The sequence below is a fragment of the Coregonus lavaretus genome (genome assembly GCF_964263955.1).
Source record: "Coregonus lavaretus genome assembly, contig: HAP1_SCAFFOLD_810, whole genome shotgun sequence".
Lineage (NCBI taxonomy): Eukaryota > Metazoa > Chordata > Actinopteri > Salmoniformes > Salmonidae > Coregonus > Coregonus lavaretus.
Genome location: NW_028161077.1, coordinates 116,720 through 143,083, shown reverse-complemented (window position 1 = coordinate 143,083; position 26,364 = coordinate 116,720). Strand labels below are relative to the sequence as shown.

Here is a 26,364-nt window from a genome sequence, read left to right as displayed (position 1 = left end):
GCTGCTACATGAGCCAGGGCGATGTAAAGCCCCTACAGTACACGGCTTAGGTTACCTGGCCAGACATAACAGGAAGGTATTATACTTGCACTGGCTAGCGATGGGCCTGGCCCGCTACTGGAAAAGACCCTGCGCTTTCTCTTCTCTACACTTCTTCATTCTCTCTCTCTCTCTCTCTCTCTCAGCCTTCTTCCTGGAGAGTGAGCGACTCTTGCACTATGCCTTGGCTTGAACACTCTTTCTCACTTTCGTTCCCTTTCCATCTGTCTTTCTATTCATCTCTCGCTCCGTCCCAAATTTGGGCCTTTCTGTTTTTTCACTCTCTTTACCTGTTTCTCTCTCTCTCACTCTCTTTATCCCCTTTCCCTCTCTTTCCCTATTTCTCTTTTCTCTCTTGTGAAAGGATAGAAAAGAGAGAAAAAAGGGAATTCCCCCCAGAACGCTCTCTCGCTCTCTCTGTCTCTCTCTGTTATTCCAGCCAGGGTTCTGGCCAGCTCAGCATCGTCAGCCAACTCTGGAAGAGTTATGGTTGGCCACCTCGGCCTGTAACGCTCCCCGGTGCTGTTTTAGCAGTTCCCTTAACCAGAGATCCTCCAAAAACATCCACAACTCAGTCATTTGAGATGTTTGTGTTGAGTCTCACTCACAGATTGGCTTCAGTGTAGTGAATATGCATGAAATTATCTCAATCATGTTAATGAATGTGATGGTTTTAAGAGGACATTTCTAAAGGAAAAGTGTTTTTAAGGGGATTTTCTATCAGAGATAATTTGCCTTGGGGGATATTTAAAGTGAACACCTCTTAAGCATGAAATACCAATAATCTCACTTCCGATAGACTACCGATATGTACTTATCACAGTGGGAGGCCGTTCCTTCTCTTGCTATATCAAAAGCGGTTCCTGCTACGTGCCGACTGCGTGTAGAATCGCAATACTCGTCAGTGGCCAACAGCTTGACTTTGAGCTAATCAGAGTGCCCAAACCCCCATGTGGGGGAGCCAACAGGAGTGACAAGAAAAAGGAAAAAAATAGGGGATTTTCTTCCTACATCCATGGTTAAATGTCATGAGCCAGTCACACTTCATATGCAATGTAGGCTATGGGATGGTAGCTAGCTAAGTGCACAGACAAAATGCAAACCACTGTAGCTAGTATTGACATTATAATGCCTGTGTAAGATGCCGAGTTACTGCAGTGTCCTTAGCTAGCTAGCTATGTTGTGCTAACTAGCAAATATGCTAATGTTAGCTAAACATTTGGCTATGGGCAGGCACTGGCAGTATGGGATTATGCAGAGTGAATTAAATTGTTTCTTCGTCATCTTGCTAGGTAGTTATCTAGCTGTGACCATCTGGCTAGTATCAACAAGGGCTTTCTACAAAAATAGCAACATTAGCGCAGCTAGCTAGCTAACATTGGAAACCATACTGTAAGCAACACACACAGACATGCATTGCCAACAACGCTACTGCCACCTTCTAGTTTGGAGTATTTTAACAAGGGTGAGTGGCTGACGACTTCAAGGTCTTTGCTGTGTGAACACAAAAGAGATTGACTGCCGACACTCTGTTCAGAGGTGCTAAGTACTGTCGGCAGGCAAGCGTTTGACAATCCTACCAGTGTGTCTGAGCTATTAGAGAGAATTCTTGAGAATTCTATAAACCGTTCTAGCACAGCCATGTCTTAACCACACACACCGTGATAGAGCACATTGACACATTCATTAAAAGACCACACACACTGCGACCTGTGAGCTGCACGTTTCACAAAACCTCCTCCTCACATTCACCCTCACTCTCCTCTGCTCTCCTCTCAGGCATCCCGAGGGTGGCCCAGTGTAAGTTCTCCCTGCCCCTCCGTCTGGTCTGCTGCCCCTCCTCCCCCTCCAAGAACGCCAAGTACAAGATCACCGTGGATACCAACAAACCGCCCGTCAACCTCAGCGAGGTCTTCCCAGGTAATAAACCATAGAGATCTACCTGAGGCACCCCAGAACCTGGTCTGTACCATAGATCTCTACATGGCCTGTTCTCCACTGGTTCCCGGTACACCCAGGGATAGAGAGAGAGTGGTGTTCCGTGAGGATAGTGGTTAATTTTTCAGTCTGCTTGTCTTCGATAGTGTCAACTGCGTGAAAGTGAATGGCATGTATTTGCCCTGGAATGGAGAGTGTGTGGTATGTATTGATGCTGTTGATAGTGTGAGTGGGAATCTAGTCTACTTGCTGTTGGTGAGCAGGTCTCAGCCCTGGGAAGCAGCTCTGACTATCAGTCATTATCTGGAGCTGGGCATGGCGTCTCCTACTACACAGGACCCCTGTCCCAGATTAGATGCATGAAGATAGTGTGCGTGTGTCTCTGTGGGCAGATAAAGAACAATGTGATGTGCTCTGTTCACCTTGGCTGGCGTCCTGAGGAGAGATAAGCTGCCATATCTCTGTCTGACATCCCACCGCTGGAGACCCCACTATACTGGCCCCTGAGAAGCTCAGAGACAGTGTGTGTGGTAGGGAGCCCATACTGTATCTCTGCCTGACATCCCACCACTGTACCGGTCCGTGGGAACGTTAAGTCTGTGTGTGAAAAATTGGTTATTGTGGTGTTTCAGGGGACCATTTTCATTTATGTGCCATTATCAGACAGATACAGTGGTGTGAAAAAGTGTTTGCCCCCTTCCTGATTTCTTACTTTTTTGCATGTTTGTCACACTTAAATGTTTCAGATCATCAAACAAATTTAAATATTAGTCAAAGATAACACAAGTAAAGACAAAATGCATTTTTGAAATGAAGGTTGTTATTAAGGGAAAACAAAATCCAAACCCACATGGCCCTGTGTGAAAAAGTGATTGCCCCCTACAACCTTATAACTGGTTGGGCCACCCTTAGCAGCAACAACTGCAATCAAGCGTTTGCGATAACTTGCAATGAGTCTTTTACAGCGCTGTGGAGGAATTTTGGCCCACTCATCTTTGCAGAATTGTTGTAATTCAGCCACATTGGAGGGTTTTCGAGCATGAACTGCCTTTTTAAGGTCATGCCACAGCATCTCAATAGGATTCAGGTCAGGACTTTTACTAGGCCACTCCAAAGTCTTCATTTTCTTTTTCTTCAGCCATTCAGAGGTGGACTTGCTGGTGTGTTTTGGATCATTGTCCTGCTGCAGAACCCAAGTTCGCTTCAGCTTGAGGTCACAAACAGATGGCCGGACATTCTCCTTCAGGATTTTTTGGTAGACAGCAGAATTCATGGTTCCATTTATCACAGCAAGTCTTCCAGGTCCTGAAGCAGCAAAACAGGCCCAGACCATCACACTACCACCACCATATTTTACTGTTGGTATGATGTTCTTTTTCTGAAATGCGGTGTTACTTTTACGCCAGATGTAATGGGACACACACCTTCCAAAAAGTTCAACTTTTGTCTCGTCAGTCCACAGAGTATTTTCCCAAGGTCTTGGGGATCATCAAGGTGTTTTCTGGCAAAAATGAGACGAGCCTTAATGTTCTTTTTGCTCAGCAGTGATTTTTGTCTTGGAACTCTGCCATGCAGGCCATTTTTGCCCAGTCTCTTTCTTATGGTGGAGTCATGAACACTGACCTTAACTGAGGCAACTGAGGCCTGCAGCTCTTTGGATGTTGTTGTGGGGTCTTTAGTGACCTCTTGGATGAGTCGTCGCTGCGCTCTTGGGGTAATTTTGGTCGGCCGGCCACTCCTGGGAAGGTTCACCACGGTTCCATGTTTTCGCCATTTGTGGATAATGGCTCTCACTGTGGTTCGCTGGAGTCCCAAAGCTTTAGAAATGGCTTTATAACCTTTTCCAGACTGATCTCAATTACTTTCTTTCTCATTTGTTCCTGAATTTCCTTGGATCTCGGCATGATGTCTAGCTTTTGAGGATCTTTTGGTCTACTTCACTTTGTCAGGCAGGTCCTATTTAAGTGATTCCTTGATTGAGAACAGGTGTGGCAGTAATCAGGCCTGGGTGTGGCTAGAGGAATTGAACTCAGGTGTGATAAACCACAGATGAGTTGGGTTATAACAGGGGGGGGCAAACACTTTTTCACACAGGGCCATGTAGGTTTGGATTTTGTTTTCCCTTAATAATAACAACCTTCATTTCAAAACTGCATTTTGTGTTTACTTGTGTTATCTTTGACTAATATTTAATTTGTTTGATGATCTGAAACATTCAAGTGTGACAAACATGCAAACAAATAACAAATCAGGAAGGGGGCAAACACTTTTTCACACCAATGTATATCTGTGTCCTTAACCAATGGACTCTATAGTTCCTATTGTTCTCACTGAATGTCCCTCTCTGTGTTGTAGACTTTCTGGAGAAGTCTGAGGACAAGGAGGGAAACGCTCTGGCCTTCCACTTCCTCTCAGGGCCCAGAGTCACTGTACTGGCCTCCAAGACCTCCCGTGAGTACACACATACGCAGCATCCTCTAGCACTTGGTTGATGTGGAGTTGAGCTTTCTCTACCTCCCTCTCCCTTTCTCTCCTCTCCAGAGCGCTACCGTATCCAGAGTGAGAGTTTCGAGAACATCTGGCTGGTGGCTAAGGAGCTGGTGCAGCGCTTCGACCGCCACTTTGCCAAGCAGGGAGTCAAAGACTTCAGAAACAGCTTTGCAGGCCCTATACCTCTGGCTGAGTACTTTGAGACTGTCGACCACCACTTTGAGGTATGTATTGAACACAGACACACTGTCACACACGCATTCATGAGTTGTGTTTGTAGGTACAGCTTTTGCCTGCAGTGTTAGAACAACATTCAGTGTGTGTGTTCGTTTAGCTGCGTGTGAGTGCAGAGAAGTACCAGGACCTCCTGTCAGAGCGGGCGATCCAGTTCAGAGCCATCCAACGCCGTCTCCTGACCCGCTTCAAAGACAAGACCCCCGCCCCCCTGCAGAACCTAGACACACTGATGGAGGGCACGTACCGCCAGGTCAGACACACACACACACACACACACACACACACACACACACACACACTAGACTAGGACACTCAGGCATGCACATAGCATTTAGAAACATGATGGAGAGTCTCTCTCCCCTCACTTTTGTGAGGTGTTGATTTTTCCCTACCTCACACCATATGGTGATTTATACACACACACACCTACACACACACACACCTACTGTACACACACACACACAGAGTAATGAGTGCACTAGTGTTGATTTACAGAGTGATGGGCCTACACTGCTGATTTATGCACTTCCTGCTACTACTGAGGTGCTAGCTCACACCCTATGGTATACTTATAGCAGACAAACATACTGCCATGACCACACACACAGGAATACACAAACATACACACACGTGCTTGTGCAGGCACACACACATACGCAAAGACGGATGCATGCTTGCTCGCACACACACATACACCGAAAACACAAAGACATATACGTGCGCACAGACACACATACATACCCATCTATCTCTGTCCTCGTCTAGGGGCGCCTTATCGCCAAATTAGACATTATTTTTATTATTATTTACTAACTCGGTAGATGGGCTGTAATAAGAATGTAGGAGCGTTTGTTTCTCTCTCTTTCTGTGTGTGTGTGTGTGTGTGTGTGTGTGTGTGTACATTCTCACTCAGTATTTTTCTCAGGTTCGGAGGCCAGGGTAATTGATGCTGGAGCCTTCCTTTTCAAATGATGATTAAACAAAGAAGCCTAATTAGAAACCTCTGTATGGTTCAGAGTGTGTGTTGGGAGTGTGGGACAGTGTGTTTGTGGTGTCATTATAGTGTGTGTGTGTGTGTGTGTGTGTGTGTGTTTGCCTTGATTTGAAGTTCCCATTGTGAGTGTCTGATGTGTGTGTCGGCTGATGAGTTCCAACTGTGTGTGGGTTACTGTATTAGTTCTGTGTGTGAGCGCGCGTGTGTGTTTTGAGTGGTGTAGACTGTCTGACGTTGAAAGTGATGGTCCCTTGCCGTCACTGTTTACAGTAGGGGCTCGTTTGGTGAGGAACTCTTTAACGCTATTCATTAGCTCTCTTACTGCTCTGGGAGTGGGTGACATCATTAGATATTTAATGTGTCAGTACTTAACCATTACTCCTATCTGAGTAGAACCATGCAGAGCTCTCACACTGTAGATACACTGCCCATAAGGTCCACTACGAGGTGTACTCATACCCAACACCACAAGGTTCAAAACTGGTACAGTTTTAAAGGGACACTTACCTTACAAACTGGGATCAGTGTTCAAGTTTTGTTGCCGGCGAAGGGTCAAACGTTCACTTTTTTTCTCACTGGGCCAGTTGGCCAGAAATCTACTTGCCCGGACATGGTGTAGTTTGCAAATGCATTGGGGGTCATGCAGGCCCTTTAGGTTGGCATGTTTTTTTCTCTATATCCAGCTATTAATAGGCTACATTTGGTTACTATGATTAGGGATGGGTATTTGAAATAATTTCTAGCTTGTAGATGCCATAGGTTGTCTATCGTTCCATCTGGTAGTGCCTGTCTTGACTGCATCAAATTGATGCAAAGAAGCTAGCTAAGATAGCCAGCTATGTTAGCCAGCTAGCTAGCTCGCTACCTAGACTAATTGAGACAATTTTACTGCGCTTCCTGTCAGGGTCTACAACAACTACATGCAGATTAAACAACAGCCTACCTGATGGTTGCTCGTTGTAGCCTACTCCTCCTCATTTAACTATCTTAATTCTGTAATTTGAATTCCATCTTGCATTGATTAGAGATCTCCCACGTTGCTTGCTTGCTACACATGGAGCCACTGACTATAGACAGTACCACTTTTATTGGACAACAATAATAACAAACGTGTGAAACCTGCGTATGCTTCTACGGTAGACATACAGTGGGGGAAAAAAGTATTTAGTCAGCCACCAATTGTGCAAGTTCTCCCACTTAAAAAGATGAGAGGCCTGTAATTTTCATCATAGGTACACGTCAACTATGACAGACAAAATGAGGAAAAAAAATCCAGAAAATCACATTGTAGGATTTTTTATGAATTTATTTGCAAATTATGGTGGAAAATAAGTATTTGGTCAATAACAAAAGTTTCTCAATAATTTGTTATATACCCTTTGTTGGCAATGACACAGGTCAAACGTTTTCTGTAAGTCTTCACAAGGTATATAACAAATTCAGTCGTCCTGGTCCCTTTGCAGAAAAACAGCCCCAAAGCATGATGTTTCCACCCCAGGCTTCACAGTAGGTATGGTGTTCTTTGGATGCAACTCAGCATTCTTTGTCCTTCAAACACGACAAGTTTAGTTTTTACCAAAAAGTTCTATTTTGGTTTCATCTGACCATATGACATTCTCCCAATCCTCTTCTGGATCATCCAAATGCACTCGAGCAAACTTCAGACGGGCCTGGACATGTACTGGCTTAAGCAGGGGGACATGTCTGGCACTGCAGGATTTGAGTCCCTGGCGGCGTAGTGTGTTACTGATGGTAGGCTTTGTTACTTTGGTCCCAGCTCTCTGCAGGTCATTCACTAGGTCCCCCCGTGTGGTTCTGGGATTTTTGCTCACCGTTCTTGTGATCATTTTGACCCCACGGGGTGAGATCTTGCGTGGAGCCCCAGATCGAGGGAGATTATCAGTGGTCTTGTATGTCTTCCATTTCCTAATAATTGCTCCCACAGTTGATTTCTTCAAACCAATCTGCTTACCTATTGCAGATTCAGTCTTCCCAGCCTGGTGCAGGTCTACAATTTTGTTTCTGGTGTCCTTTGACAGCTCTTTGGTCTTGGCCATAGTGGAGTTTGGAGTGTGACTGTTTGAGGTTGTGGACAGGTGTCTTTTATACTGATAACAAGTTCAAACAGGTGCCATTAATATAGGTAACGAGTGGAGGACAGAGGAGCCTCTTAAAGAAGAAGTTACAGGTCTGTGAGAGCCAGAAATCTTGCTTGTTTGTAGGTGACCAAATACTTATTTTCCACCATAATTTGCAAATAAATTCATTAAAAATCCTACAATGTGATTTTCTGGATTTTTTTTTACTCAATTTGTCTGTCATAGTTGACGTGTACCTATGATGAAAATTACAGGCCTCTCTCATCTTTTTAAGTGGGAGAACTTGCACAATTGGTGGCTGACTAAATACTTTTTTTCCCCACTGTATGTCTTTCTTACGGGGCGCACGTCATAATAACTACGTTCAAAAGTTTTGAGTTTTATTGAATTAAGAATTTGAAATGTCATTGTATATCCTTGTGTATAGCATAGATGATTTAATTTAATTTAGGCAAAGCCTTTTAGTGTTCAAATTGGCCTATGAGTACACTCTTAAAGGGAGTGCTCCTAATCTCAGTTTGTTACCTGTATAAAAGACACCTGTCCACAGAAGCAATCAATCAATCAGATTCCAAACTGTCCACCGTGGCCAAGACCAAAGAGCTCTCCAAGGATGTCAGGGACAAGATTGCAGACCTACACAAGGCTGGAATGGGCTACAAGACCATCGCCAAGCAGCTTGGTGAGAAGGTGACAACAGTTGGTGCGATTATTCGCAAATGGAAGAAACACAAAAGACCTGTCAATCTCCCTCGGCCTGGGGCTCCATGCAAGATCTCACCTCGTGGAGTTGCAATGATCATGAGAACGGTGAGGAATCAGCCCAGAACTACACGGGAGGATCTTGTCAATGATCTCAAGGCAGCTGGGACCATAGTCACCAAGAAAACAATTGGTAACACACTACGCCGTGAAGGACTGAAATCCTGCAGCGCCCGCAAGGTCCCGCTGCTCAAGAAAGCACATATACAGGGCATATACACGTCTGAAGTTTGCCAATGAACATCTGAATGATTCAGAGGAGAACTGGGTGAAAGTGTTGTGGTCAGATGAGACCAAAATCAAGCTCTTTGGTATCAACTCAACTCGCCGTGTTTGGAGGAGGAGGAATGCTGCCTATGACCCCAAGAACACCATCCCCACCGTCAAACATGGAGGTGGAAACATTATGCTTTGGGGGTGTTTTTCTGCTAAGGGGACAGGACAACTTCACCGCATCAAAGGGACGATGGACGGGGCCATGTACCGTCAAATCTTGGGTGAGAACCTCCTTTCCTCAGCCAGGGCATTGACAATGGGTCGTGGATGGGTATTCCAGCATGACAATGACCCAAAACACACGGCCAAGGCAACAAAGGAGTGGCTCAAGAAGAAGCACATTAAGGTCCTGGAGTGGCCTAGCCAGTCTCCAGACCTTAATCCCATAGAAAATCTATGGAGGGAGCTGAAGGTTCGAGTTGCCAAACGTCAGCCTCGAAACCTTAATGACTTGGAGAAGATCTGCAAAGAGGAGTGGAACAAAATCCCTCCTGAGATGTGTGCAAACCTGGTGGCCAACTACAAGAAACTACAAGAAACGTATGACCTCTGTGATTGCCAACAAGGGTTTTGCCACCAAGTACTAAGTCTTTAGAATTGCATTGTATTAATTGCATTCATTTTTGTTTCTGTCATTTTGACAATGCTGTTCATAGCAGATATCAGTCTAAATGCACTGCATGTCACAGTGCCAGCTAATGCTATTAATATATCAGTGTCTCTTTATTTCGTTAATGCTTGTAGATGCTGACCCAGCGCTGCTGCCTGTCCCTTAGCATTACTAGAACCCTGAGTGATTCTCTCTATACAGTATGACTCTCTAGTCTTTCTAATGTGCTCCAGTGTCAGTCAGTCCATCCCTTCCTGCTGCCGCTTCCCGCTAGCGCCTGCCACCCACTGTGGATTCGGGAAGTTTCTGACACTCTATACGTGCTGTAATGTATACACGCACCCCATAATGGACGCTATCGACGGGCTACTGGGAAGAGTGATGCACGCATCAAATTAATTATTCATATCTTTGGGTGGGTATGGGTTATATGGCCCTTCTGAAGGTCTGTGAGCTATGGTGGTTCTCACTAGCTCAGTGCTTTAGTTAGGGTTTATTACTCACAGGGGTTGTGTCAGTCATGAGTCTTAGTCTTTTGACATGCCAAATGTGTTTGTAAATGACGAGGACAGGGGGGTTAAAGTTTTGTTTTAGCTACGTGTCTTATTGTGCTTAGTCAGGGATAGTACACTCAAATGACAAACTTGCCTAATATTATGGATACCAAGAAAGTAGTCTGTGGACCCAGAGACTCAGCAAGTGGTAGATGAGGTACATGTGTACTTTGGATGAACTAAGAACAGCATCGTCGAATGTCAGATTGGTAAATATTCTGCATCTTATCTGTGGTCAGGCTGGGCTGTCGGTTAGGGGACGTCCCCTAATTAATGTGTTTGTGACTTTAAGAAAGCATTTGTGCGTGTTGTTTGTCATCCAGAGAACAGAGAGATACTGTGAGAGGCCTGTGTGATTTTTCTGGTCTGGTGTACATCCATATACAAGGGGATAATATTTCCTTTGTTCATTCTTTCCTCATCTCTTCCTCCTATATTTTATTCATGAAGGCCAGATGCGGCCTGCTCTGTAATGTGTATGTGAGCTGGCCAGAGGTGTCTGTTTCCTCCACTTTTCATTCTCACTACTTAAAAAGCCATTACTCATCCTGGCCCCACGGTTTATAGTTCATCCTGGCTCTCCCTTTAACTCTCTGTTTGATTAATCTGTGGCAGGTATGGAGAGGTTAGCCAGAGGGCTATTTTAGCCTAGCCTTAGCATTCCTGTTTTTCTCCTCTGCTGTTGTTCTCCGAGTGAAGGCACACTGCTGTCACTCTGGACCTGGAAATATGTTTCTGGAAGGGAGGATGCAGAGGGGAAGGAGGGTGGGCTCAGTGAGGGGGAAAGCCCGGCAAGCCGTTTCAATAAATATTTGCCCAGCATTTATCTCAGGTAAAATGGCCTCCGTGTTAGCATTAGCGCGCTAACCTAGCTGGCCGCAGCGCTAGCTGTCTGGGAGCTGAGTTTGAGTTGAGCGGAGGCTCTCTGTAATTAGCAGTTCAAAAGCAGGAGGTGGGACGCTTTAGTTTTGACTGACAGGCCGGTCTGGGGCCCCTCGTTCCAGTAATGGAGGCTTCTCTCAGACAGCGGCTGATTTATCTGGCCCCAAATGGAGCGCTAAACACGGCTAAACATGGCTAAACACAGATCCCACTGTGTACGTGAGGCCCTCACGGTTAATGGCTGGGGTTCTCTCTGAGGTGTGTGTGTGCGTGCATGTCCACTGAGATGTGTAAATGTGTGTTTTCCTCAGTAAAATACTCCAATGTCAGAAAAAAAGGAGAAACAGAGGAACTCCCTCAGGTCCCCCTGACCTTTCATCTGCTACGCAAACAGGCCGCACCTGAGAGACTGCATTTCAAACTGGCCTTCAAGCACACACACACAGGACTAATGAACATACAGCATACCCCTCATGCACATTTAGGAGTCACTGGGGCCCTCCTCTATGGATGTCTACCATATCAATGAATGACTGTCTTTCATATAGCTGACTGACATGTAGGCATGTGTGTATAAGAGTGGGGGACAGATAGAGTGACTGATATAGAGGAGTGTGTGTGACACAGTCAAGCCTCTGGAAAAGGCTGTCTTTACAAATGTTATGTCATATGGAAACCAGTGTTGTGTAGAGATAGTCTTGTTACTGTTGGAAGATCATTCTGATGGTCGTCTCGTAAGAATGTATGAAGATCGGCATATCAGGGTACTCCTGTAGGATTTTACATTTTCATTGCAAGTCCCATAAATAAATACCTTACTATGTACATTGATATAGTATTTAAACCAATGTTAAATAATTATTGTCTTGGAGACCCACACCTGTACTGTATACATATATAGAGCAGAGCAGTGTTTTGTGGCTAATTCCTCATGGGTCATGGCCAGACAGGGATCAGCCTCTGGCAATAAATACTGTGTCACTTCCTGTACCTCTTGGGTCAGAAGAATGTCATCATGAAAAAGGCTTTAGGTAGATTGCAGCACGAAATGTTTGTTTACACCCAATCTAGAGGAAGCACTGTTTAGTATCTTAAGTGGTGTCTGTGACCAGATACTCAAAGAGAAATATCTATGACGTAAAAGAGTGGATGCCACACAGACTATTGTTGTGTCCTAAATGGCACCCTATTTAGTGCACTAAATAGGGAAAAGGGTGCCATATGGGACACTGATTAGTGGTGTGTGTGTGTGTGTGTGTGTGTCGTCTCCTGCCACCTCAGGCCATACACAGAAGGAGGGAGAGGGGAGAGGGCGTGGGACTGGGGTGCTTTATCTAAGAATGTAAAATCCCTGAGAGGAGCCACAGCAAAGCCCATCTCTGCCAGTCTGCACAATCCCCTCACACACACACCACCCTCCGTCTCTGTTCCTATGGAGAAGGCCCAGGTGTTTGCCCAAAGGCAGATAGAGGGGCTAGAGGAGGTCTGGGGTGTACAGTGCTGTACCTACTTGTAATGCTTCTGTCTGTGGGACTCCCCTGGATGTGGTGGACTTTTATCACAAACATGTGTCTGGCTCTATTATTGGTGAGGAGGAGAGAGAGAAGAAGGAGAGGGGGGGGAGACTAAAATAGACAGAAATATTTCAGTCCCCCCCTCGTCTCTTTTCCTTCATGACCACATGAGATGAAATCAAAGTGGTGTCAGTCAATCCAGTTCTTGTGTTTTCAATTCAATCTGTGTTTCATTGTGCCATTGCATGTGACTGTGCAAAACCTGTTAGAACATAGATGGACATCACAATACAGAACTACATAGCAGGATAGCCAGTTGAACAGCCTTCTTGGGGTTATCTACATATTTTAGAATGTTCAGTCCTTTGTTGCTTACCACATCACATTATCTCATTCTACTCTGTTGCTAAGAACACAGCAGCCATTCAATTAGCTAGCCATATAGGCTGGCCCACTAAGTATCGTAGAGATTAGTCCAATAGAGATTAGTCCATTGTCTTTCCCCCTGGGCTTTATTAATCAAGGAATGTGTCATTTCCAGTCTATTCTATATAGTCTAGTTCTACAGTATGACATTAGCCCAGAGTCATTTCCATGTGCTATAATGACAAAACTTAATTAATCCAGGTTCCCTGCACTTACACTCAACGGCTATCATTTCTCCAGTACGTTCTATTTTTTCGATTTCTTAGCCCAAAGTCTTTTTCCCTGCACTTAAACTAAACCGTGCCATTTTCCCAGTCCATTCTGTCCACTCTACATCTATGTCATTATCCCCTAGTGTGTTTTTCTTCTCTGGCTAAAGAATGTCATTTCTCCTCTCAGCGAGGGAGGGCTTAGCACATGCCACAGGCCCAGTGTTCCTCTGTGTTCCACAGGTTTAGAGCCCTAATCTCATTGTGTCTGCTGAGTGGCTCTTAGTGGCCTGAGTGGAGAGGGGATTCCACACTGTAATGGAGCATGCCTTCTCCCACTGGTCCTTTGTTATTAGCCTCTCAGAGGTTAGCCACCAGCTAACGGGATTATACACACGGCGTAATTAAAGTGAGAAGCACACACACACACACACACTCCTGTACACCGGCAAGCACACACGCACGGAAGGATGCACAAGCATACACACACACACACACACCCTCGCCTCGATCACAGGTGCTCATTAGCCCCGGGCCCACAGAGGTTCGTTATTGGGGTCTTTTGGGGATGTCTCACCCTGATGTCTGTCCCACAGAGCTGGTCTCCAGACTTCACTAAACCCCCTGATCTCCAGGAGGCCCTCGTCCTCCAGTCATACTTCGCTCACTCTCACTATGCACTGTTGTCATTCAATTATATATTTTTGTTACCAAGTTTTATATTTTAGTTATATATTAACACTGAAGTGTAACATTGAAGTAGAAGTGTATAAACCTCATTATATACAGTGGGGAGAACAAGTATTTGATATACTGCCGATTTTGCAGGTTTTCCTACTTACAAAGCATGTAGAGGTCTGTAATTTTTATCATAGGTACACTTCAACTGTGAGAGACGGAATCTAAAACAAAAATCCAGAAAATCACATTGTATGATTTTTAAGTAATTAATTTGCATTTTATTGCATGACATACGTATTTGATCACCTACCAACCAGTAAGAATTCCGGCTCTCACAGACATGTTAGTTTTTCTTTCAGAAGCCCTCCTGTTCTCCACTCATTACCTGTATTAACTGCACCTGTTTGAACTTGTTACCTCTCCACAATGGCCAAGACCAGAGAGCTGTGTAAGGACATCAGGGATAAAATTGTAGACCTGCACAAGGCTGGGATGGGCTACAGGACAATAGGCAAGCAGCTTGGTGAGAAGGCAACAACTGTTGGCGCAATTATTAGAAAATGGAAGAAGTTCAAGATGACGGTCAATCATCCTCAGTCTGGGGCTCCATGCAAGATCTCACCTCGTGGGGCATCAATGATCATGAGGAAGGTGAGGGATCAGCCCAGAACTACACGGCAGGACCTGGTCAATGACCTGAAGAGAGCTGGGACCACAGTCTCAAAGAAAACCATTAGTAACACACTACGCCGTCATGGATTAAAATCCTGCAGCACACGCAAGGTCCCCCTGCTCAAGCCAGCGCATGTCCAGGCCCGTCTGAAGTTTGCCAAGGACCATCTGGATGATCCAGAGGAGGAATGGGAGAAGGTCATGTGGTCTGATGAGACAAAAATAGAGCTTTTTGGTCTAAACTCCACTCGCCGTGTTTGGAGGAAGAAGAAGGATGAGTACAACCCCAAGAACACCATCCCAACCGTGAAGCATGGAGGTGGAAACATCATTCTTTGGGGATGCTTTTCTGCAAAGGGGACAGGACGACTGCACCGTATTGAGGGGAGGATGGATGGGGCCATGTATCGCGAGATCTTGGCCAACAACCTCCTTCCCTCAGTAAGAGCATTGAAGATGGGTCATGGCTGGGTCTTCCAGCATGACAACGACCCGAAACACACAGCCAGGGCAACTAAGGAGTGGCTCCGTAAGAAGCATCTCTAGGTCCTGGAGTGGCCTAGCCAGTCTCCAGACCTGAACCCAATAGAAAATCTTTGGAGGGAGCTGAAAGTCCGTATTGCCCAGCAACAGCCCCAAAACCTGAAGGATCTGGAGGTCTGAATGGAGGAGTGGGCCAAAATCCCTGCTGCAGTGTGTGCAAACCTGGCCAAGACCTACAGGAAACGTATGATCTCTGTAATTGCAAACAAAGGTTTCTGTACCAAATATTAAGTTCTGCTTTTCTGATGTATCAAATACTTATGTCATGCAATAAAATACAAATTAATTACTTAAAACTCATACAATGTGATTTTCTGGATTTTTGTTTTATATTCCATCTCTCACAGTTGAAGTGTACCTATGATTAAAAATTACAGACCTCTACATGCTTTGTAAGTAGGAAAACCTGGAAAATCGGCAGTGTATCAAATACTTGTTCTCCCCACTGTATATACTTATTATGGACACAGTATGCTTACATTATTAGCTATCTTTGTTATTATTTGTTGTTATTTGTTATTATTCCCATCCTTCAACTCTATTCAATACCTCCCATCTATCTCTTAACACCATCCATATAGGATTTCTATTTGCCATATATATTTCAACCGTACTGTGATGTTTTACAGAAGTTCTGAACCTTTCTATTCTCATTGCTTCTACAGATTGTGAATTTAAAAAAAACATTTTTGCTAAAAGTATTATTATATTATTGATTGATTGACTATGACTTTTCAGATCACCCAGTAATGCTATCTGCAAGGTTAGCTCCAGGTAAATATTGCAATCCTTTAGCCATTCCTGGACCTGTGTCCAAAAACAAGCTACAAATGGACAGAACTAAAACAAATGATCTAATGATTCTGTCTCTTCACAGCAAAATCTGCAGAGCTGGGAAGATTGTATCCCCCATATAAATAACATTCTATTGGTAGCAAGAATTTTATATAATAATTTAAATTGAAAGATTCTAATTTTTGAATCCGGTGTCATTTTGCGTGTCAGTTCATAAACACTATGCCATGGGATCGGTACGTCAAAAATCTCTTACCAACTATTTTGCAATCTATATGGGACGGCTGTCAATCCTTTGGTCCTTAAGTGAAACTGATATACTTTTTTATTTATCACAGTTTTCCTTAACCAATTATGTTCTTTAATGCAAGGCTGACAGACAAGTTCCTTACTTTCTCCCCCTTCCACTTTCCTCTTCCACTTTTGCGGTAAGGCTGCAATTATTTGGTTGTAATTTTGGGTTGAGCAGACATTTCCATATGTTTTTGTTAGCTGCATGTGCGACATAACTCCACCAGTCCTACCGATGATATCATTTACGAAGATTATACCTTTTTTAAACATTCTGTCGAAAAATAAAGGTTTTTTGTCAATTAGTATATTTGAATTTAACCACAATATTTGTTGCATTATTTGTTCTGTCGTTTCTGGAGGATTAAATTGAAATTGCAACCATCTTTCTATGGCTTGTTTTAGAAATAGTGATATTTGGGAGATTATTTCCTTTTCAAATAACTGCAAATGGGTTGTTGTAATCTGAATAAAGGGAAAAAGGCCTTTCTTGAACATTGGGTGAGACAATCTTACTAATTTGCTTGAGAACCAGTTCGGATTTAAGTATAACTTTTGTATGACTGAAGCTTTTAGTGATGGGTCTAATGCTTTAATATTTAATCATTTCTGTCCTCCGAATTCATATTCATTATATAAATATGCCCTTTTAATTTTGTCTGGCTTGCCGTTCCAAATAAAATTGAATATTTTTTTCTCATATAATTTAAAAAACTGTTCGCTAGGCGTAGGCAAGACCATAAGCAAATAGGTAAACTGGGATAATACTAAAGAGTTAATCAGGGTGATTTTTCCACAAATTGACAGGTATTTTCCTTACCATGGTAGTAAGATCTTAACTATTTTTGCTAACTTTCTATTAAAATGTATTGAAGTGAGATCATTTATTTCCTTTGGGATATGTATTCCGAGTATATCCACATCACCATCAGACCATTTTATTGGTAAACTACATGGTAATGTAATAATTGTATTGTTTAGTGATCCAATACGTAATATAGTACATTTGTCATAATTTGGTTGTAATCCAGATAGGTTAGAAAATGTATCTAGATCCTCTATGAGGCTGTGGAGGGATTCTAGTTGTGGATTTAAAAGAAAACATGAATCATCAGCGTACAATGACACCTTTGTTTTTAAGCCCTGGATTTCTAATCCTCTGATATTATTATTGGATCTGATTTTAATAGCTAACATCTCGATGGCCACAATAAATAGATATGCCGATAGTGGACAACCTTGTTTCACTCCTCTTGACAGTTTAAAACTTTCTGAGAAATAGCCATTATTTACTATTTTACACCTAGGGTTACTATACATGATTTTGACCCATTTTATAAGAGATTCTCCAAAATTGAAATGCTCCAGGCATTTATATATACAGTGGGGGAAAAAAGTATTTAGTCAGCCACCAATTGTGCAAGTTCTCCCACTTAAAAAGATAAGAGAGGCCTGTAATTTTCATCATAGGTACACGTCAACTATGACAGACAAATTGAGAAAAGAATATCCAGAAAATCACATTGTAGGATTTTTAATGAATTTATTTGCAAATTATGGTGGAAAATAAGTATTTGGTCACCTACAAACAAGCAAGATTTCTGGCTCTCACAGACCTGTAACTTCTTCTTTAAGAGGCTCCACTGTCCTCCACTCGTTACCTGTATTAATGGCACCTGTTTGAACTTGTTATCAGTATAAAAGACACCTGTCCACAACCTCAAACAGTCACACTCCAAACTCCACTATGGCCAAGACCAAAGAGCTGTCAAAGGACACCAGAAACAAAATTGTAGACCTGCACCAGGCTGGGAAGACTGCATCTGCAATAGGTAAGCAGCTTGGTTTGAAGAAATCAACTGTGGGAGCAATTATTAGGAAATGGAAGACATACAAGACCACTGATAATCTCCCTCGATCTGGGGCTCCACGCAAGATCTCAGAGAGCTGGGACCAAAGTAACAAAGCCTACCATCAGTAACACACTACGCCGCCAGGGACTCAAATCCTGCAGTGCCAGACGTGTCCCCCTGCTTAAGCCAGTACATGTCCAGGCCCGTCTGAAGTTTGCTAGAGTGCATTTGGATGATCCAGAAGAGGATTGGGAGAATGTCATATGGTCAGATGAAACCAAAATAGAACTTTTTGGTAAGAACTCAACTTGTCGTGTTTGGAGGACAAAGAATGCTGAGCTGCATCCAAAGAACACCATACCTACTGTGAAGCATGGGGGTGGAAACATCATGCTTTGGGGCTGTTTTTCTACAAAGGGACCAGGACGACTGATCCGTGTAAAGGAAAGAATGAATGGGGCCATGTATCGTGAGATTTTGAGTGAAAACCTCCTTCCATCAGAAAGGGCATTGAAGATGAAACATGGCTGGGTCTTTCAGCATGACAATGATCCCAAACACACCGCCCGGGCAATGGAGTGGCTTCGTAAGAAGCATTTCAAGGTCCTGGAGTGGCCTAGCCAGTCTCCAGATCTCAACCCCATAGAAAATCTTTGGAGGGAGTTGAAAGTCCGTGTTGCCCAGCGACAGCCCCAAAACATCACTGCTCTAGAGGAGATCTGCATGGAGGAATGGGCCAAAATACCAGCAACAGTGTGTTTTGTTATTGACCAAATACTTATTTTCCACCATAATTTGCAAATAAATTCATTAATAATCCTACAATGTGATTTTCTGGATTTTTTCAGACCTTCTTCTTGAGTGTCAGATAATTTACCATTTACATAGGAGTGGTTAAAACATGCTAATAACGGTCCTCTTAGTATATCAAAAAAGGTTTGGTATACCTCGACTTGTATGCCATCCATCCCTGGAGTTTTCCCAGACATAAAGTCTTTAATTGCATCCAGAAGTTCCTCCTCTGTAATTTCACCTTCACATGAGTCTTTCTGTGTGGCTGTTAATTTGACATTATCAATAGAAAAATAATCTCTACAATTAGCTTCAGTTAGAGGAGATGGAGGCGACTGAAAAGAAAACATATGCTTAAAGTACTTTTGTTTCTTCCTTCAAAATATCATTTGGTGAATTATGGGTGACTCCGTCAATTGTAACCAGTTTCATTAAGTTATTTTTGGTAGCATTCCTATGTTGAAGATTAAAAAAGAATTTTGTGCATTTTTCCCCATATTCCATCCAGTTTGCTTTATTTTTATAATATATTACACTTGATCTTTCTTGAATAAGTTTCTCCATTTCTTTTTGTTTTTCCTCTAATTTATTCTGAGCCTCTATGTTAGTTTTTATTGCCATCTATCTGTTCTGTTAGACTTTCTATTTCCTTTCTTAGTATAAACTCTTTTGACCTAAATTGCTTTTGTTTTCGAGATGAGTACTGAATTGCATGGCCTCTAAAGGCACATTTAAAGGTGTCCCATACAATAAGGGGATTCGCTGTACCTATGTTATGTTGGAAAAAGTCAGTTATAAATTCCTTTGTTCTAATTATAAGTAAATTATGGTCCAATAGGCTTTGATTAAATTTCCAATATCCTCGCCCAGGTGGAAATTCAGTAAGAGTAATGTATATGCCTATTATATGATGGTCCGACCGCATTCTGTCCCCTATCAACACTTTTTTTTACTTTTGGTGCCAACGAGAATGAGATATGAAAGAAGTCAAGACGACTAGCTTGATTCAGTCTCCGCCATGTATATCTCACTAGATCAGTATATTTAAGCCTCCATATATCTACTAGTTCTAATGTATCCATGACATTCACAATTTCCTTAAGAGCATGTGGGTGATTTGTTTGTGGTGTGATTTCCTTTACGGTCCATTGAGCTATTTAAAACAGTATTATAATCCCCCACCATAATAATATTGTCTTGAATTGCTTGCAGGGTTGATAATTTATTATATATATTGTCAAAGAATTGTGGATCATCATTATTTGGTCCGTAAAGGTTAATGAGCCATATCTGTTTATGGTCCAATAACATATTTAAAATAATCCATCTACCTTGTGTATCTATTTGGATAATTTGCACATTCGGATCGAAATTACTATAAATTAATATCATCACCCCTTTTGAATTTCTTTGCCCATGGGAGAAGTATATTTCCCCCCCCCCCCCCATTCTTTTTTCCACGCTACTTCATCTCGAATTGTTGAATGAGTTTCCTGTATACAATATATATTATATTCCTTCTCTTTGAGCCATGTAAATATTGTTCTTCTTTTGTTATTATCAGCTAAGCCATTACAATTATAACTGGGTATACTTATTTCACCATACACCATAATGAGATACAAGTTTCAAGTCTATTTATAATTATATATGTTTGTAAATTTACCAATAAAAAATACCGTAATGATTGAGTGTCCATATAGCTGTACCGTGATAATTGCATTGCTACGGAGTAACCCTTCAATTGTTCTCCACTAATTCCCCCGCCAAAGCCCCTCCCCATCCCAAGTTCAGCCGTCATCCCAGTGATCAGCATCCCACCCACGTCCCTCCGGATCCCTAAGGCCCCGAGAGGCCAGGACCCATCCATCGAAAACAGCACACAGTGCCACCCACAAAACAGAAGCAGATTAACCGCCAAAAGCATTTCCAATGCTTTCACCTCTCTCTATATATATATATATATATAACTATTAAAAAATATATATGCATATCCTATTTTCCATCATTATCAATTAATATGCGTAATAATGTTGGCAGTTCACGCGTAGGATTTTAACATATAACCCGGATTGCCATTGTATAACATTTAATTCATTGACAAGCAATTATTATCCTAGCAAATAATTCCCGTGGTCCATCCCATACCCCCCCCTCCCCCACAACATCCCCACCCCCCCACAACAGATGCCAGACAAGCACACACGCACATACTCACATACTCCAACACACTCAACCCCCCTCCTCCACAATCCACCATAAAATCAGATACTCAACGGCTGTTATATCCCAGAGCCCAACTCGAGAAATAACCTGATTTACGAGTGCACATACAGTTAAAGCTGATTGAGAAAGCATGCAGATTGAGCAGAAATTGATAACAATGTGAGATTTGATTAATCTACTTAATCTATGTCAAGTCCTAGGTGATGGAGATCAGATCCACCCTCTTCACCTGAGACACAAACACTCTGATCCCCTGTTGTAACCATTTTCCCAAGCATCTCTGTGCGGTCAGACCTTTGATTATTTTGTGCCACCTGGGCCACAATGATAAACCCCCTCTCTGATTGTCCGAGTGTGACCCCCTCCCCATGGGTTACTGCAACCAGTGTTGCCAGCACTTCCACTACCTGGGTGGGCGTACCCCACCGGAATCCCCACCGGCTAGGTAAAATGTCGTCAAGGTTCTCATTAGCAGCTTTGAGAATTCCCTTGTATATTATGCTCTCCCATCAGGGAAACATCATTCTTTGGGGATGCTTTTCTGCAAAGGGGACAGGACGACTGCACCGTATTGAGGGGAGAATGGATGGGGCCATGTATCGCGAGATCTTGGCCAACAACCTCCTTCCCTCAGTAAGAGCATTGAAGATGGGTCATGGCTGGGTCTTCCAGCATGACAACGACCCGAAACACACAGCCAGGGCAACTAAGGAGTGGCTCCGTAAGAAGCATCTCTAGGTCCTGGAGTGGCCTAGCCAGTCTCCAGACCTGAACCCAATAGAAAATCTTTGGAGGGAGCTGAAAGTCCGTATTGCCCAGCGACAGCCCCAAAACCTGAAGGATCTGGAGGTCTGAATGGAGGAGTGGGCCAAAATCCCTGCTGCAGTGTGTGCAAACCTGGCCAAGACCTACAGGAAACATATGATCTCTGTAATTGCAAACAAAGGTTTCTGTACCAAATATTAAGTTCTGCTTTTCTGATGTATCAAATACTTATGTCATGCAATAAAATACAAATTAATTACTTAAAACTCATACAATTTGATTTTCTGGATTTTTGTTTTATATTCCATCTCTCACAGTTGAAGTGTACCTATGATAAAAATTACAGACCTCTACATGCTTTGTAAGTAGGAAAACCTGCAAAATCGGCAGTGTATCAAATACTTGTTCTCCCCACTGTACATACACACACATACACACACCAGTTTTGGCACCAGCAGTGTTTTCTCTCGCTCAGCTAGCACTCAGCTTTTCGTGTCACGGCCCTCTCCTCTGATTCCGGGAATTCAATGGCAGGACCAGAGATGCTTGGTAAATGGGTCAATGACTGTGTTTGGGAAAATATATACTGCTGCATAGGCTTCAGCAGATTGTGTGTGTAGGGTTTTTCAGAAGGCAGTCCTCACTGACTTCCTAAGGGAACGCAAGGGATTATGGGTGATGTCATGAAAGCGAAGCGCTTCAGTACAGTATGTGAGCCCACACCACCTTGCTCTCTCCTGGGAGACACATACGCACAGTGCCAGTGGCTAGCAGCATTCGCTATCTCTTCTCTTGAAATACACACACACACACACACACACACAGTCCCTATCTGTCTCTGGCTCCGTCTGCCTGCTTGGGGAAACCTGTTGTAGACAGCAGAGAGATAGACAGTGGCAGAGGACAAAGAAACAACAACAACAATGCTCTGCCTGGGGCTTTATCTACTGGGACCAGAGGAACTCACTATTACAGGCCTGTCCTGTACTGACTAAAGTGGTTTGCTCATACGAGATTAGTCCATTGCTTAACATGTATGTTTATGGTTATGATTTTGGTGTGTGTGTGTGTGTATAAAGGTTGTTCTAACCCTGTGGTCTGTAAAGGCTGATACGTATGTTGGCTGCTGCAGCCTGGTTCACGCGACACTGCATGTTAATAATTCTACTGATTTACCTTCTTTGGCCCCAGTGCATGAAATGAATGGGTGTGTCTGTTTCATGAGCCCACACACACACACACACACACACACACACAGCATTCCAACAGGCTTATGGACAATGGTGGAAATGTACTACATAGTGTACATGAGTGATGATTTTCTTCAATGGTGATGATCTGAATCATATTTGTTTAGGATATAGGCATAACGGCTATCGCAACGTGTGTGTGTGTGGACTTGCACATAATCATATTATGGAAAAGGTCATGCATTATGTTTGTACAGTGCAGTATGTGCCTTTGCATTTTTGTATATGGATTTGTGCATATGTTTGCTTGTTTATAAATGTGTGTATGCATACTTGTGTGTGTCTCTGACTGATCACTTCTCCAATAGCGCTTTCTCCAAAGTCAACATGTCCTGCCGCTCCGCTCTCTTTGCAGTGTGTATGCCGCTTCCGCCCGCTGACAATGCCTGTTTTATAAGATTACACATATTTACTCTGTAATCAGAGGGCGAAGGCGTGTGAGTTTCCCTGGTTTTTTTCTCTCCTTCATTAGCTTTTTTTCTATGTACTCAGCATGGCCTGTTCAAAGGAGTCCATTGAGAGAAAAGCAAACAGGCAAATAGTGCTGTGTTTGAGCGATGTCGAGACATAGCCGAGGGCTGTGTGCGTGCGTCTGTGGGCATGCGTATGATTTTCAGTGTGTGTGGTGCGTGGTTATGTGTGTGTGTGTGTGTGTTGGGAGGGGAGAGGTAGCAGGACAATGCCCTCACTGTGGCGTTCCTCAGGATTAGCATTAGAAAGGGAGGAGGGGAATGTTAAGTCATTTTACAGACGATGATCATTAGCCTCGTTAGCATTATGGTAGCATTAGCATTTCTTACATATAAATGTAATTAGCATTTTTAGCATCATGCTTCTTCTAGTGTTTGTAGTCCTGCTACAGGTCTCTATTTGCCAGACCTCTTCAAAACCTCACAATTATTGTCATTTACACTGGGACCAGGACCAAGGCCCTAATTTCAGTCGTGTGTGTGTGTGTGTGTGTGTGTGTGTGTGTGTGTGTGTGTGTGTGCCAAAGGTAGACTGGCTACTCGGGTCACTGGTCTGTACTGCTTCAAATCTATGGCTTCCTCTGTGACCCCTTGGGAGGTTTGTGTGTGTGGACTGTGAATATTTGAGGGGGTATTTTACTTACTTGCATTTCTCTCTCTCTCTCTCTCTCTCTTTCTGACTAGTCCTCACACTCACTCCCTCGCCCCTTCCCTTCCTTTCTCTCTACCATTGGCATCCTAGTGTTTCCCTGAATTAGGCTCCCCCTTTCTCCCAAGGCGACTCTAAATGTGTCTTTCTGCTTTATGTCATTCATCTTTTAATATATATTCATCTTTCCACAGAGACTTCCACACATGTCAGCCCTTCACTAACATGGATATATTGATATATTTATTTCAATATTAATCCAGCCACTGAGAGTTCTGCACATGTCAGAGCCTTGCTAACGTGCCCCAGTGGAGCCCAACCAGCTCGCATACACACATGCACACGCACTCACTCCCCATTTCAGGGGTCAGAAACATGTCAGCAGAAACCACTTTCAGGAAACGTGATCGCGGAGCTAAGTGGAGGGGGTAAGTCATGTGGACTTATGTAAACCAAACCATTACAGATTAGAGGATGGAAGGGAGAGAGTGGGAGAAAGAGAGATCCTTATACCGTTGCCTTATTAAAGTGACACCTGCATTTAGCTTGTATGAAGTCTGTTATGATACCGTGTTGGAGAGCAAAAGCCTCTCATCCTCTACAGACGTGTTTCTCTTCTCCGGTCCTCAGGAATGCCCAAGGTTGGATATTCATTTTGGTTCTAGCCCAGTTCTTCTGATTCAACTACTTAATTAATCCTGAAGCCTTTGATTAGTTGAAAGAGATGTTTGTGCTAGGCTAGAACAAAAACATGCAGCCATTGGCGCTCCTGAAAACCATAGTTGAAAAATACTGCAGCGTACCCCAAACTGATCATGTCCCTTACCTTGTCTAACCTCTAGTGTCTGGGAGTGGTTTTTTTTGTGTGTGTGTTTGGGTTTGGGTTTTCCAGTGTCTCTCTCTGTTTGATGCTAATTTGTAGCCAGGATCTGCAATGTTTTGTCTGGCTTAGATTTGATGTCCTTGTTTTTGTCTCGCACACAAACAGATAGACAATGACGAGTGATTGAGCAAGTGCACACACACACACATCCAAGTATCTCACTAGAGTCAATAACTAGCTTTCAAATCGAGGGATTAAAAAAAGCTGATGTGTTTTCTGATAAAGAATGTTGATTGGGGGGGGTGAATTTAACACTAGAAAGGAACATGAGTACATTCTAGTTGTCTTGTTTTCCACTATCGTGTTTCAACCATTGACTTGCTAATCAGGTCTGTGCCTCTTTGGGGAGACGGAACAAAAAAATCGACAAGGCAAGGGATTACCCAATGGACCAGTGGTATTTACTTTCTGGACAGAGAGAGTGTGCATCCTGTATTCATGGGTTTATATGCAATATGTGTGTGCACTTGCCTGATAGTGCACGTGTCTATAAATTAAATTGTATCTGTGTGTTTATGCACGTGTGTGTGTGTGTGTGAAGCCTGGGAGGTGTGTGAGCTGTTAATGACAGGCTAGGGGAGTGTGTGTGCTAAAATGAGTAGAGAAAGGTCCTGTGTGATTAGAGGCCTCAGTTAGCCTGGCTGAGGCTAAATATGGAAACAGTATGGAGAGAGACTAAATACTGTCCACTGACACACACACACTATTCCAATGACCAATGACAGAGCATCGTCCGAGTATGCTCACTAAGCACTTTAGTATGTCTCTGTGTGTAAAAACGGATGCTCTGTATGTCTGTGTGTGTAAAAACTGATGCTCTGTATGTCTGTGTGTGTAAAAACTGATGCTCTGTATGTCTGTGTGTGTAAAAACTGATGCTCTGTATGTCTGTGTGTGTAAAAACTGATGCTCTGTATGTCTGTGTGTGTAAAAACTGATGCTCTGTATGTCTGTGTGTGTAAAAACGGATGCTCTGTATGGATGTGTTGCAGGTGTGGACCTTTTGTGTCTGTTGTTTTGAGAAAGAGAGTGAAAGACAGACAGACCGACCGACAGACAAACAGCATTTGAATGTGTGTGTGTGTGTGTGTGTGTGTGTGTGTTTTACAACAAGTGAACTCAGCAAGAGGGCCAACCAGGTCATTCCACCCTGTGTAAAACATGTGCACTGACTAGTGAGGACAGCTTGAATGAGTTTGAAACACACTCACTCTCACTCACTCAACCCTTTGTATATTCACACAAAGCGAAGTCCTCAAACTCCCAGCTGTGATATCAAAACTAGCCCTGTAGGCTAACTTACGCCAGAAACAATTAATTATTTCACTTCTAAAGAGCCAAGATAAATGTGAAATGAGTCTTGACTGTGTGCAAAGAGTGTCTCTCTCTTTGGGAGTGTGTGTGAGTGTGTGCATTTGTCAGGGTATATTAGTGGGTTTTGATTCAGAGTGTATGATGTGGTGA

At 43.2% G+C, this 26,364-nt stretch overlaps 1 protein-coding gene across 1 annotated transcript in view; it reads left to right on the top strand.

Moving 5' to 3' along the window:
- Positions 1-26,364, top strand: part of LOC311121115 (protein PTHB1-like) — a gene marked incomplete at its 5' end in the record, with an annotated part of 171,239 nt that overhangs the window by 42,565 nt on the left and 102,310 nt on the right. Inside the window, 4 exons of the mRNA XM_084195646.1 lie at positions 1,819-1,959; positions 4,333-4,428; positions 4,519-4,691; positions 4,802-4,954. Of these exons, the coding sequence (XP_084051772.1) occupies positions 1,819-1,959; positions 4,333-4,428; positions 4,519-4,691; positions 4,802-4,954 (563 nt within the window). The remainder of the gene's footprint in view (positions 1-1,818; positions 1,960-4,332; positions 4,429-4,518; positions 4,692-4,801; positions 4,955-26,364) is intronic.